This window comes from Bos indicus, chromosome 23 (assembly GCF_029378745.1).
Source record: "Bos indicus isolate NIAB-ARS_2022 breed Sahiwal x Tharparkar chromosome 23, NIAB-ARS_B.indTharparkar_mat_pri_1.0, whole genome shotgun sequence".
NCBI lineage: Eukaryota > Metazoa > Chordata > Mammalia > Artiodactyla > Bovidae > Bos > Bos indicus.
Window position 1 is genome coordinate 52,687,399 of NC_091782.1, and position 15,276 is coordinate 52,702,674.

At 45.4% G+C, this 15,276-nt stretch overlaps 1 protein-coding gene, 1 long non-coding RNA gene and 1 other non-coding gene across 3 annotated transcripts; 2 read left to right on the forward strand and 1 right to left on the reverse strand.

Annotated features, from left to right (window-relative positions):
- Positions 1 to 506: 506 nt before the first annotated feature.
- Positions 507 to 15,173, reverse strand: LOC109577406 (serpin B6-like). The gene is made up of 6 exons (XM_070778484.1): positions 14,902 to 15,173; positions 14,565 to 14,714; positions 3,726 to 3,843; positions 2,652 to 2,794; positions 1,091 to 1,246; positions 507 to 911 (listed from the first exon to the last, which is right to left on the reverse strand). The coding sequence occupies exons 1-6, from the start codon at positions 15,064 to 15,066 to the stop codon at positions 507 to 509; spliced, it is 1,137 nt and encodes a 378-aa protein (XP_070634585.1). The 5' UTR covers positions 15,067 to 15,173.
- On the forward strand, positions 1,195 to 2,054 carry LOC139179130 (uncharacterized). The gene is made up of 2 exons (XR_011563553.1): positions 1,195 to 1,543; positions 1,772 to 2,054. It is a non-coding gene; the product is annotated as an uncharacterized lncRNA (long non-coding RNA).
- Positions 4,949 to 5,054, forward strand: LOC139179188 (U6 spliceosomal RNA). Its single transcript, XR_011563611.1, has one exon. It is a non-coding gene; the product is annotated as a U6 spliceosomal RNA (small nuclear RNA).
- Positions 15,174 to 15,276: the final 103 nt, after the last annotated feature.

Sequence of the window (15,276 nt, forward strand, 5' to 3'; positions counted from 1 at the left end):
CGCTCATCCTTCCAGGCCTGGAGCAGACAGCGCTCTCCCCGAAGGCCTGGACGGGGTGGGCGGAGGGAGGACCCAGAGAGCAGGCAGCCAGTGCTCCCCACCGGCATGACCACCAACCACCCACCTCCGATGGCATCTGCAGTTCTGAGAAGGCACGGGACACGAGAACACATGGGCACACGCACACGCACACAGACACACACAGACACACACAGGGGCGCCCACACACACACATACAGACACATACATACACAGACACAGACACACAGACGTACACACACACACAAGTCACACACACAGACACACACAGACACACACACAGACACACAGGCACACACGGGCACACGCGCACACACACACACACACACAAACACACAACACAGACACACTCACAGGCTGTCTCAATCAGCCCTTTATTTGTGGACCTTCGCCAAGGTCACCGGGGTTCCAGCTCTTCGCAGAGATCAGGGAGAGCGGTGAGGGGCACCGGGGGCCCCCCCACCTCGTCACGGCGAGCAGAAGCGGCCGCAGAACAGGATGGCCCCGGTACTGCTGTGCTGGATGAAGAAGAGGAAGGGGTGGTCGGCACAGAACCGGGGCACGATCCTCAGGATTCTCGGGGTGATCCTGGCCACTGTGGCGGCTGCGGCCTCTGTGCCCTCCTCAGTGACCTCCACGAAGGACTTGTGCACGATCTTGGACAGGTGCAAGTCTTGCTGGCACGACATCCCGCTGAAGTCAGCCTGGGCCGCCTCGAAGGCGTCGGTCACGCCCAGGTCTCGGAGGACGCACTCCATGTCGTAACTCTCCTCCAGCGTGAAGCGGGGCAGGAACACCTCCACCTCGTCCTCGTCCATCACATCCAGCTTCGTCCAAGTGACGAATTTCTCATAGGTCAGGGCCTTCTCCACCTGGAGGAGAAGGTAGATCTCAGGGTCTGCAGCAGCGCTACCCCGGGCACCTTCCACTGTGACCCGCACACTGTGCCTTGCGGGCCCGGGGCAGCCTGCCGGCTGCACACGAGTTCCCAGAGCCCAGTGCCCAGCAGGGATCCTGATGAGACCCCACGGGGCCACGGCTGGCTGGTTACCGTGTTCAAGTCTGTGCTCTCACTGGGCAGCAGGATGACCATGTTCAGTTCTTTGCCTACGTAGGGAAGCACCAGAATCTGGGTGCTTATTTCTCCAATGTAGGTTGATTTAAAGGTGGACTTCTTGAACATCATTTGCACAGGTTTCTCCATGTTCTATAAAAGGAATAGATAAATGTTAAGTTGAAACAAGACCTGTGGACACACTGGACGAGTCATCAGAGCCGTCCACCTGAGCCCACACATTCTGTCCTGTCTTCCAGACCCACCCCAGCTCCGTGTCGTCAGCTCGTCTGCACGGCTCCAGCTCCCACCCCTGGTTCCCAGCACTCAGGCCTCAGGCTGCTGTTCTCCTGCTGACCCAGGAGGGCTCCACACAGACTTACCCAGCAGGACCTCTTCCCCGGCACCTGCCCACCTGACATCTGCATCTGGATGCAAAGGAGCCTCCAGGTTGGCTCCCACACTGGCGTCTTGTGTTCCCCTCTACCTGTTCCATCTATACTTTCCCATCTCTGCTCATGGCGACACCACTCATCCCCCAGGCAGACCCTAGAGTATCTTGGGCCCCTGTCCTTCTCACCTGATAGCTGACCCATGAACAACCATGTTGGCTCTACTTTTAAAGACAACAGGGCTGCCCTGGTGGCTCAGGGGTAAATAATCTGCCTTCCAATGCAGGAGACACAGGCTCCATCCCTGGTCTGGGAACACCCCACAGCCCAGGGGCTTCTAAGCCCACGGGCCACAACTACTGAGCCTGGGCTGAGAGCCCGGGAGCCGCAGCTCCTGAAGTCACGGGCCTGGAGCCTGAGCTCTGCACCAACAGAAGCACCGGCAGGAGAAGCCCGAGCACCGAGCCAAGAGGGTCTCTGCCACGGCAGCTGCAAGAAAGGCTCTGCGGCAACAAGACCCTGCACAGCCAAATAAATAGATACAATTATTAAAAAACAAAACAAAACAATCTGACTTGTGCTTCCTACCCCCACCACTCTCAGCCCAGCCATGGTCCTCAGGAAAACTTCCAAGTAACCTCCCTGGTCCTGCACACGGGCCCGCAGGGCTCTGGGGGATCAGAGCCACTGTGAGAGGCCACAGGCTCTGTGAGAGCTCAGAGGAGGGACACAGGAACCAGGAACCCGGGCTGCGGAGACCGCTAGGAAGGTTTCTGGACAGCCCTGCAGAGAAAGGCGTCTGTGTAGGTAGCTCCTGACGGGAGGGGGACAGACGGTAGGAACCAGGCCCATGGAGCGTCACAGCCACAGTCTGAAGTTTGAACTGGATCTCAGGGGTTCTAGGAGGCCCAGAGACCTGCGAGCTGCCCCGTGGGATGTGTGATACAAGATGGAACACCGGCCGCACAGACCTCCCCTGATGATACAGCAGAGGAGGAGCAGGGGGAGAGGAAGCCAGGGTTTGCCCAGATCCACACCTGGGCTGCCAAGGCCACGAGAGGCACACGTTCCTTGAGGTCAGCCTCCTGGCAGGCTCCGTAAACCAAGGGGTCCCCAGGGACCGTTTCCAAGAACCTCCTCCCTTATTATGACACATTCTTGTTCACCTTGCTGACTCTGAAAGGCCTTTCCTTGGTGTGCTCTTTGTTAAACTGTGTGTCCCAGTTCCCTTTGAAGTAGATGGCATTCACGAGAACGAGACGTGTCATGGGGTTAACTGAATTTGCAGGGAGCAAGTCTCTAATTTTACCTGCAAAGAAGATTTAAAGACACCAGTTAGCTAACAGGGTTTCCTGGTGCAGGTGCTGGGCACAGTACTTACTGGTCCGTCCCCTGGAGGAGTCCCCCATACAACCACGTACAGGGAGTTGTCTGTTTACTCGTTAAGTTGGGTCCCACTATTTGTGACCCCATGGACTGTAGCCCACCAGGCTCCTGCGTCCATGGGATTCCCTAGGCAAGAATACTGGAGCAGGTTTCCATTTCCTTCTCCAGGGGATCTTTTGACACAGGGATCCAACCCGCCTCTCCTGAATTGGCAGGTGTATCTTTACCATCCGAGCCACCAGGGAAACCCATGCAGGGAGCCTGGCCCCTAAAGCTAAATCAGCGACAAAAACCTTAAAGTCTCCACTCAGTAAAATACCATGAGTTGCATAAAACACATACAATGAACAAATAATAGGGCAGGATAATTCACAGTGACAGAAAAAGGAATGTTTGGTGTACAACGTGAGGGGACTGTCCTGAAGGGGAGAGGCCGAAGCCAGCGTGCAGAGCACGAAAACGAAGAAGCGCAGGTGGACGAGGGCTTGACCGAGTGTCCTGCAGTGATGCTCAGCGACCCGCAGAGCATGCGCTCTGCTGCACAGGCAGGGAGGTGGAGCCCGATCCAGCGTCTTCCTTCCGCCCTTTGTGAAAAGGCAGACTATATGAACATTAACTGCAACAGCCAAAAGTCAAAGTGTGATTGCTCCGGAAGAGGTGCACCAAATATTGATGAGGAGGGGGGAAGCTAGAGAAATTGATTACTGATTAAATTTCAGAAGTGGATTTGAAAGTTTCCAGTTCTTTAGAGAAAAAAGCCATTTCTGTTTACATTTGATGGTCTTGGGAAGGAACTTGTGGAAAATAAGACTTATTCAAATACTGTGTGAACAGAAGTAGTGACACGTCCTCACCTTCTGTCTTTTCGGCTACCCAGGTATTTATGTGCTTCCTGGACTCCTCCGTAGCGCTGAGAAAGTCCAGCTCTTCCATCTCTGCTTGGTAGAATATGCGGCAGGAATCTTTGAAAGACTAGGAGAGATGGAATGACAGAATCACATGGCTACAGAAACAGACAACGCCAAGAGCTTACTTCTTCACCGTGCCGACCTCAACACCGATCATTTGACGGTTACTTGTGTAATGTACAAACGAATGTGCAGAATTAACCTTCAATCTGGTTTCTCAGTTTTCAGCTACACTGAATAAATAACTGAGTAAAATCACAGGCTTCCCAGGTGGCACAGTGGTAAAGAATTCGCCTGCAAACGTTGGAGACAAGGGTTTGATCTCGTGCGGAAGATCCCCTGGAGAAGGAAATGGGAACGCACTCCAGTATTCTTGCCTGGACAATCCCACGCACAGAGGAGCCTGGAGGGCTACAGTCCATGGGATCGCAAGGAGTCAGACACGACTCAGCGACTAAACAACAACAACACAGCCATTCAAGAGAGGCGATGCGGCAACACTGCCGCCAGCACACGTTCCGGGCGTCACTGCCGTGTGACCCTGGAAAGGTGCAGCGTCTCTCTGGCTTCCTCGCCCCCTGGAAGCAAGGACGCAGCAGTAGCTACGTCTCAGAGGTGCTCTGAGGACCAGGAGAATTGGCTCTGCCGATGTCACGTGGCTGAGTTCTCCGAACACCGTGGACCCTGCATGTCGTGGTCCGGGTGCCTCCTTTCATAGAATCCTCACATCATTCAGGCTCTGCCAACCTACTGCTCCACTTCTTAATCGGGGCTTTTGAAAAAGATGTCCGTCTCCCAGTCTAAGAAAATGGTCTGGAACCAAAGTGGTCACCTACAAGTCGATGCCTCATCATGCCCTTGGTGATTTCAACAGCTTTTAAACACATCTGAAAACAAGTGCCTGCTTCTTAAAATACTATTTAGTAAGTAATGACCAGTCAAAAAGCAAACTAAAGCAATATCTAATCATACATTGCGATTGGTATTGGATTCTGGGAATACTTGATCAGTATGAAATAACTGACAAATATTTCTCATCTTTTGATTTTATATTCCATATCAAAATAACGTTCTAAATATCAATGCTTTTCTTGGGGCTTCCTAAGAAGGCAGAGGAATAGGATGGGGAGACGACTTTCTCCCCCACAAATTCATCAAAAAAACAATGAGTGCTCACTTCGGCAGCACATACAGTAAAATGGAACGATACAGAGAAGATTAGCATGGCCCCTGCGCAGGGATGACATGCAAATTCATGAAGCATTCCATATTTTACCCAAAGCAATCTATAGGTTCAATGCAATCCCTATCAAACTACCAACGGTATTCTTCACAGAGCTAGAACAAATAATTTCACAATTTGTATGGAAACACAAAAAAGCTCAAATAGCCAAAGCAATCTTGAGAAAGAAGAATGGAACTGGAGGAATCAACCTGCCTGACTTCAGGCTCTACTACAAAGCCACAGTCATCAAGACAGTATGGTACTGGCACAAAGACAGAGATCTAGATCAATGCCACAAAATAGAAAGCCCAGAGATAAATCCATGCACCTATGGACACCTTATCTTTGACAAAGGAGGCAAGAATATACAATGGAGAAAAGACAATCTCTTTAACAAGTGGTGCTGGGAAAACTGGTCAACCACTTGTAAAAGAATGAAACTAGAACACTTTCTAACACCATACACAAAAATAAACTCAAAATGGATTAAAGATCTAAACGTAAGACCAGAAACTATAAAACTCCTAGAGGAGAACATAGGCAAAACACTCTCCGACATAAATCACAGCAGGATCCTCTCTGACCCACCTCCCAGAATCTTGGAAATAAAAGCAAAAATAAACAAATGGGACCTAATTAAAATGAAAAGCTTCTGCACAACAAAGGACACTCTAAGCAAGGTGAAAAGACAGCCTACAGAATGGGAGAAAATAATAGCAAATGAAGCGATGGACAAAGAACTAATCTCAAAAATATACAAGCAACTCCTACAGCTCAATTCCAGAAAAATAAATGACCCAATCAAAAAATGGGCCAATGAACTAAACAGACATTTCTCCAAAGAAGACATACAGATGGCTAACAAACACATGAAAAGATGCTCAACATCACTCATTATCAGAGAAATGCAAATCAAAACACAATGAGATACCATTTCATGCCAGTCAGAATGACTGCTATCCAAATGTCTACAAGCAATAAATGATGGAGAGGGTGTGGAGAAAAGGAAACCCTCTTACACTGTTGGTGGGAATGCAAACTAGTACAGCCACTATGGATAACAGTGTGGAGATTCCTTAAAAAACTGGAAATAGAACTGCCTTATGATCCAGCAATCCCACTGCTGGGCATACACACTGAGGAAACCAGAATTGAAAGAGATGCCTGTACCCCAGTGTTCATCGCAGCACTGTTTATAATAGCCAGGACATGGAAGCAACCTAGATGTCCATCAGCAGACGAATGGATAAGAAAGCAGTGGTACATATACACAATGGAGTATTACTCAGCCATTAAAAAGAATACATTTGAATCAGTTCTAATGAGGTGGATGAAACTGGAGCCTATTATACAGAGTGAAGTAAGCCAGAAAGAAAAACACCAATACAGTATACTAACGCATATATATGGAAGTTAGAAAGATGGTACTGATAACCCTGTATGTGAGACAGCAAAAGAGACACAGATCTATAGAACAGACTTTTGGACTCTGTGGGAGAGGGTGAGGGTGGGATGATTTGGCAGAATGGCATTGAAACATGTATAATATCATATATGAAAGGAATCGCCAGTGCAGGTTTGATGTAGGATACAGGAAGCTTCGGGCTGGTGCACTGGGATGACCCAAAGGGATGGTATGGGGAGGGAGGTGGGTTGGGGATTCAGGATGGGGAACGTGTGAACACCCATGGCGGATTCATGTTGATGTATGGAAAAACCAATACAATATTGTAAAGTAATTAGCCTCCAATTAAAATAAATAAATTTATATTAAAAACAACACAAAACAGAAGAACAATGAACACTGAGTAAATTCCATACAACAACTTCTGAATGCTGGCAGAGGACATCAGGCACCCAGAAGAGTAACCCATTGTCTTTGAAAGGAGGTCGGAAAAAAATACAAAAGATAAAAAGAGAGACAAATGAGGTAGGTACGGAGATCCATCCCAGGAAGGGAGTCTTAAAAGAGAAGTTTCCAAACACCAGCAAACACTCTCACTGGAGAGTCTGTGGCAAGCTTTGGAACTTCAGAGGGCAACATAACTGGGAGGAAGAATAAATAAATAATTAAAACTCACAGATTACGTGCCAATGGAGGAGCAGCGCAGATGCCTGCATCGCCACTAGCAAGTGGGGGCTGGGCAGGGAGGTGCGGGCTGCATTGATTAGAGTAAGGACCAGGCCTGAATGCCCCGAGGACAATCTGAGGGAACTAGCTTGAGATAGCAAACCAGACTGTGGGATAGCTACCCCGCGAAAAGCTCTCACCTAAGACACCGCCAGGCCCGCTCACAGGAACAAAGGAGTGACTAGAGCTAGCCGGCTGCGGACCAGCCCATCCCCCGTGGAGACAGGCAGGTGAGGGCAGACAGACCCAGACGGGGGCAATCATGGCCCCAGAGAGGCATCATCTACCAAAATGCAAGCAGGCCTCGTCGCTAACCAAGACTTCTTGGGATTCTGGACGGTCGACATCTGCTGGGAGGGTCGCAGCCAGAGATCAGCTCCCCAGAAGAGACACATGGCACACCTGAGAAGGCACACCTACTGTACACCCAGAAAACGGAGCAGCAGGGATGGGGGAGGCCATAAGTCGCAGCCTTCAACTGGGGGCGACTGCTCGCCAAGCACCTGGTCACCTGAGCTGCTTGGACCTGGGAAGGGCACAAAACACAGGCCCAACCAAGTCTGTGCCTTTGAAGAGTATCCAAGTACCCAAATCTGAGCGGCTTAGACCTGGGAGGTGCATGCAGCCCAGGGCCAGCCTCAGACAGTTCCCGGCAGAGCAACCTAGAGCCTAAGCAGCATAGACAGGGAAAGCACACATGCCGTGAGCGGTGGCAAACCCAGTGTGGCCGAGACACGGCGAGCACTCCCCACACACGCCAGTGATATTTGATTTCAGCGTCCCTCCCTCCCCACAGCACGACTGAACCAGTGAACCTAAAAAAGTGTCCACTACCGTCCCCTTGTGTCAGGGCAGAAATTAGACACTGAAGGGACCAGCAAATAGAAGAAGCTAAAACAGAGGGAACCGCCTTGGAAGTGACAGCTGCAATAGATTAAAACCCTGTAGTTAGCACTGACTACATAGGAAGGGGCCTATAGATCTTGAGAAATATAAGCCGGATCAAGGAACTATCTGAAAATGAACTGACCCCACACGTCCACAACAACACCAGAGAAAGTCCTAGATATATTTTTACTATTATCATCCTTTAAATTAAAAAAAAAATTTGTTTTTAAGTCCTCTATTACTCCTTTAATTTTCATTTTTATAACCTACTATTACTTTGCAACAAAAAAGGCCATATTTTTTAAAGGAAACTTCATATATATCTATTTTATAATTTTTGTGACTTTTTTGTCCTTTAATATTGTATTTTTGAGAATCCAACCTCTACTCTTGATTTTAATCTTTGCTTTTTGGTATTTGTTATCAATTTTGTACCTTTAAGAACCCAATCTTCAATACCCATTTTTACCTGGGAGCAAGATTACTGGCTTGACTGCTCTCTCCCTTTGGATGCTCCTTTTTCTCCACCAGGTCGCCTCTATCTCCTCCCTCCCCTTTCTCTTCTCTACCCAACTCTGTGAATCTCTCTGTGTGTTCCGGATGGTGGAGAACATTTAGGGAACCGATTACTGGCTGGATCTGTCTCTCTCCTTTTGATTCCCCCATTTATCCTCCTGGCCACGACTGTCTCCTTCCTCCCTCTTCTCTTCTCTGTGTAAATCTGTGAACATCTCTGAGGGATCCAGACTGTGGAGAGCACGTAGGGATGTGATTACTGGCTAGCTTGCTCTCACCTCTTTTGATTCCCCTTCTCCTACTGGCCACCTCTGTCTCCTTCCTCCCTCTTCCATTCTCTGTATAACTCCATGAACATCTCTGAGCAGTCCAGACTGTGGAGAGCACACAGGGATGTGATTACCAGCTAGCTTGGTCTCTCCCCTTTTGATTCCCCCTCTTCTTCTCCTGCTCACCTCTATCTCCCTCCACCCTCTTCTCTTCTCCATGTAACTCTGTGAACCTCTCTGGGTGTCCCTCACCATGGAGAAACTTTTCATCATTAACCTAGATGTTTTATCATCGGTGCTGTATGGATGGAGAAGTCTTGAGGCTACTGTAAGAATAAGACTGAAAATCAGAGGCAGGAGGCTTAAGTCCAAATCCTGAGCACACCAGAGAACTCCTGACTCCAGGGAACATTAATTAATAGGACCTCATCAAACGCTACCGTAACTACACTGAAACCAAGCACCCGCCAAGGGCCAACAAGTTCCAGAGCAAGACTTACCACGCAAATTCTCCAGCAACACAGGAACATAGCCCTGAGCTTCAATATACAGGCTGCCCAAAGTCACTCCAAACCCAGTGACATCTCATAACTCATTACTGGACACTTCATTGCACTCCAGAGAGAAGAAATCCAGCTCCACCCACCAGAACACCGACACAAGCTTCCCTAACCAGGAAACCTTGACAAGCCACCCGTCCAACTCCACCCACAGTGAGGAAACTCCACAATAAAGAGAACTCCACAAACTGCCAGAATATGGAAAGGCCACCCCAAACACAGCAATATAAACAAAATGAAGAGGCAGAGAAATACCCAGCAGGTAAAGTAACAGGATAAATGCCCACCAAACCAAACAAAAGAGGAAGAGATAGGGAATTTACCTGGTAAAGAATTACAAATAATGATAGTGAAAATGATCCAAAATCTTGAAAACAAAATGGAGTTACAGATAAATAGCCTGGAGACAAGGATTGAGAAGATGCAAGAAACGTTTAACAAGGATCTAGAAGAAATAAAAAATAGTCAATATATAATGAATAATGCAATACATGAGCTCAAAAACGCTCTGGAGGGAACCAACAGTAGAGTAACAGAGGCATAAGATAGGATAAGTGAGGTAGAAGATAGAATGATAGAAATAAGTGAAACAGAGAGGAAAAAAGAAAAACGAATTAAAAGAAATGAGGACAACCTCAGAGACCTCTGGGATAATGTTAAACACCCCAACATTCAAATCATAGGAGTCCCAGAAGAAGAAGACAAAATGAAAGACCATGAGAAAATACTTAAGGAGATAATAGTTAAAAACCTCCCTAAAATGGGGAAGGAAATAATCACTCAAGTGCAAGAAACCCAGAGAGTCCCAAACAGGATAAACCCAAGGCAAAACACCCCAAGACACATATTAATCAAATTAACAAAGATCAAACACAAAGAACACTATTAAAAGCAGCAAGGGAAAAACAACAAATAACACACAAGGGGATTTCCATAAGGATAACAGCTGATCTTTCAATAGAAACTCTTCAGGCCATAAGGGAATGGCAAGACATACTTAAAGTGATGAAAGAAAATAGCCTACAGTCCAGATTACTGTACCCAGCAAGGATCTTATTCAAATATGAAGGAGAAGTCAAAAGCTTTATAGACAAGCAAAAGCTGAGAGAATTCAGCACTACCATACCAGCTCTCCAACAAATGCTAAAGGATCTTCTCTAGACAGGAAACACAGAAAGGGTATATAAACTCAAACCCAAAACAATAAAATAAATGGCAATGGGGTCATACTTATCAATAATTACCTTAAATGTAAATGGGTTGAATGCCCCAACCAAAAGACAAAGACTGGCTGAATGGATACAAAGATAAGACCCCTATATATGTTGTCTACAAGAGACCCACCTCAAAACAAGGACACATACAGACTGAAAGTGAAGGGCTGGAAAAAGATATTCCATGCAAATAGAGACCAAAAAAAAAAAAAACAGGAGTAGCAATACTTATATCAGATAAAATAGACTTTAAAACAAAGGCTGTGAAAAGAGACAAAGAAGGACACTACATAATGATCAAAGGATCAATCCAAGAAGAAGATATAACAATTATAAATATATATGCATCCAACATAGGAGCACAGCAATATGTAAGACAAATGCTAACAAGTATCAAAGGGGAAATTAACAATAACACAATAATAGTGGGAGACTTTAATACCCCATTCATACTTATTGATAGATCAACTAAACAGAAAATTAACAAAGAAACACAAACGTTAAATGATACAATAGACCAGTTAGACCTAATTGATATCTATAGGACATTTCACCCCAAAACAATGAATTTCACCTTTTTCTCAAGCACACATGGAACCTTCTCCAGGATAGATCACATCCTGGGCCATAAATCTAGCCTTGGTAAATTTAAAAAAAATTGAAATCATTCCAAGCATCTTTTCTGACCACAATGCAGTAAGATTAGATCTCAATTACAGGAGAAAAACTATTAAAAATTCCAACATATGGAGGCTGAACAACACGCTGCTGAATAACCAACAAATCACAGAAGATATAAAAAAAGAAATCAAAATACGTGTAGAAACGAATGAAAATGAAAACACAACAACCCAAAACCTCTCGGACACTGTAAAAGCAGTGCTAAGGGGAAGGTTCATAGCAATACAGGCATACCTCAAGAAACAAGAAAAAAGTCAAATAAATGACCTAACTCTACACCTAAAGCAACTAGAAAAGGAAGAAATGAAGAACCCCAGGGTTAGTAGAAAGAAAGACATCTTAAAAATTAAGGCAGAAATAAATGCAAAAGAAACAAAAGAGGCCATAGCAAAAATCAACAAAGCCAAAAGGTGGTTCTTTGAAAGGATAAATAAAATTGACAAACCATTAGCCAGACTCATCAAGAAACAAAGGGAGAAAAATCAAATCAATAAAATTAGAAATGAAAATGGAGAGATCACAACAGACAACACAGAAATACAAAGGATCATAAGACACTACTATCAGCAATTAATGCCAATAAAATGGAAACTTGGAAGAAATGGACAAATTCTTAGAAAAGTACAACTTTCCAAAACTGGACCAGGAAGAAACAGAAAATCTTAACAGACCCATCACAAGCACGGAAATTGAAGCTGTAATCAGAAATCTTCCAGCAAACAAAAGCCCAGGTCCAGATGGCTTCACAGCTGAATTCTACCAAAAATTTAGAGAAGAGCTAACATTTATCCTACTCAAACTCTTCCAGAAAATTGCAGAGGAAGGTAAACTTCCAAACTCATTCTATGAGGCCACCATCACCCTAATACCAAAACCTGACAAAGATGCCACAAAAAAAGAAAACTACAGGCCAATATCACTGATGAACATAGATGCAAAAATCCTTAACAAAATTCTAGCAATCAGAATCCAACAATATATTAAAAAGATCATACATCATGACCAAGTGGGCTTTATCCCAGGGATGCAAGGATTCTTCAATATCCACAAATTAATCAATGTAATACACCACATTAACAAATTGAAAAACAAAAGCCATATGATTATCTCAATAGATGCAGAGAAAGCCTTTGACAAAATTCAACATTCATTTAAGATAAAAACCCTCCAGAAAGCAGGAATAGAAGGAACATACCTCAACATATAAAAGCTATATACGACAAACCCACAGAAAACATTATCCTCAATGGTGAAAAATTGAAAGCATTTCCCCTAAAGTCAGGAATAAGACAAGGGTGCCCACTCTCACCACTACTATTCAACATAGTTTTGGAAGTTTTGGCCACAGCAATCAGAACAGAAAAAGAAATAAAAGGAATCCAACTTGGAAAAGAAGTAAAACTCTCACTGTTTGCAGATGACAAGATCCTCTACATAGAAAACCCTAAAGACTCCACCGGAAAACTACTAGAGATAATCAATGAATATAGTAAAGTTGCAGGATATAAAGTCAACACACAGAAATCCCTTGCATTCCTATACACGAATAATGAGAAAATAGAAAGAGAAATTAAGGAAACAATTCCATTCACCATTGCAATGAAAAGAATGAAATACTTAGGAATATATCTACCTAAAGAACAAAAGACCTATATATAGAAAACTATAAAACACTGGTGAAAGAAATTAAAGAGGACACTAATAGACGGAGAAATACACCGTGTTCATGGATCGGAAGAATCAATATAGTGAAAATGAGTATATAACCCAAAGCAATCTATAGGTTCAATGCAATCCCTATCAAACTACCAACGGTATTTTTCACAGAGCTAGAACAAATAATTTCACAATTTGTATGGAAATACAAAAAAGCTCAAATAGCCAAAGCAATCTTGAGAAAGAAGAATGGAACTGGAGGAATCAACCTGCCTGACTCCAGGCTCTACTACAAAGCCACAGTCATCAAGACAGTATGGTACTGGCACAAAGACAGAGATCTAGATCAATGGAACAAAATAGAAAGCCCAGAGATAAATCCATGCACCTATGGACACCTTATCTTTGACAAAGGAGGCAAGAATATACAATGGAGAAAAGACAATCTCTTTAACAAGTGGTGCTGGGAAAACTGGTCAACCACTTGTAAAAGAATGAAACTAGAACACTTTCTAACACCATACACAAAAATAAACTCAAAATGGATTAAAGATCTAAACGTAAGACCAGAAACTATAAAACTCCTAGAGGAGAACATAGGCAAAACACTCTCTGACATACATCACAGCAGGATCCTCTATGACTCACCTCCCAGAATCTTGGAAATAAAAGCAAAAATAAACAAATGGGACCTAATTAAAATGAAAAGCTTCTGCACAACAAAGGACACTCTAAGCAAGGTGAAAAGACAGCCTGCAGCATGGGAGAAAATAATAGCAAATGAAGCAATGGACAAAGAACTAATCTCAAAAATATACAAGCAACTGCTGCAGCTCAAATCCAGAAAAATAAATGACCCAATCAAAAAATGGGCCAATGAACTAAACAGACATTTCTCCAAAGAAGACATACAGATGGCTAACAAACAGATGAAAAGATGCTCAACATCACTCATTATCAGAGAAATGCAAATCAAAACACAATGAGATACCATTTCACGCCAGTCAGAATGGCTGCTATCCAAAAGTCTACAAACAATAAATGATGGAGAGGGTGTGGAGAAAAGGAAACCCTCTTACACTGTTGGTGGGAATGCAAACTAGTACAGCCACTATGGATAACAGTGTGGAGATTCCTTAAAAAACTGGAAATAGAACTGCCATACGACCCAGCAATCCCACTGCTGGGCATACACACTGAGGAAACCAGAATTGAAAGAGATGCCTGTACCTCAATGTTCATCGCAGCGCTGTTTATAATAGCCAGGACATGGAAGCAACCTAGATGTCCATCAGCAGACGAATGGATAAGAAAGCTGTGGTACATATACACAATGGAGTATTACTCAGCCATTAAAAAGAATACATATGAATCAGTTCTAATGAGGTGGATGAAACTGGAGCCTATTATACAGAGTGAAGTAAGCCAGAAAGAAAAACACCAATACAGTATACTAACGCATATATATGGTCCTACAGGCAATGACCAAACGGTTCCAGGAAGCGTGAGGTCGTGACTGGGGTCCCACACCCCACCCTCCGTGTGGGTCTCAGCCCACAAGGCCAGTCTGCAACACAAGGCCCGCCTCCCGTCTCCACACGTCCTCGGTCTCTATCTGCTTCGGGCAATCAGGAGTATGACTTACCGAGAGGAAATCGTAAGTCTTCTCTCCAAAAAGCCTGTTGGCGGTTCTGAGCAAGTACTGTGTGTCCGTCCTATTAACTTCGCTGAGAAGGTTCTGGAAACCCTGGTGGACATCTTCACCTCCCCCACTGCTCTTGTTTAGAGAAAGCGTCTGAAAAAAAAAAAAACCAGATAAAAAAGCACAAGTGCAGTACGCCCTGACTACAGGAGAGTGAGGCCTGTCTGCCGAGCGAGGCCTGTCTGCTGAGCAAGGCCTTTGGGATTCGGATCACGGACACCGGCTCACGGGCCAAGGAAAGAGCATCGGCCGCCGCCCAGAACCGGCTTCCCGAACGTACCTGGCACATCTGGGCTGCGGTGTTGCCCCTGGCTCCCATGAGGACCATGGCCAGGGCAGAGGAGATGCTTAGGGGCGAGATAAACACATTTTCCGAGCTGCCCTCACCCAGCTTTTTCAGAAGGGTCAAGGCGAAGGTGCCGTTTGCTTCTGACAGCGCATCCATGGTGGCGAGGCTGAAAGGATGGATTTAAAATCAGTGTCACGCAAATTCAGGCCACAGGTCGGCCACGTCTCACTCCGCTCTTAACTGTTGTTAGCACTGACGCTCTGCTTGGACGAGCAAACAGGTACACGCACAAAACTCGGTTTCCTCGGGGCCTCAGACCCCCCCGTGGGCTTCTGACACGTGAACACGGCTGAGACACGCTGCCGA

Excerpts from the sequence above, each read along its gene's own strand:
- LOC109577406 (XM_070778484.1), bottom strand. The coding sequence starts at position 15,066 with ATGGATGCGCTGTCAGAAGCAAACGGCACCTTCGCCTTGACCCTTCTG. Across the intron at positions 3,844-14,564 it reads AGACTTACGATTTCCTCTCG|TCTTTCAAAGATTCCTGCCG; the intron begins GTAAGTCATACT and ends CATCTCTCCTAG. Across the intron at positions 912-1,090 it reads AGAGCACAGACTTGAACACG|GTGGAGAAGGCCCTGACCTA; the intron begins GTAACCAGCCAG and ends CTTCTCCTCCAG.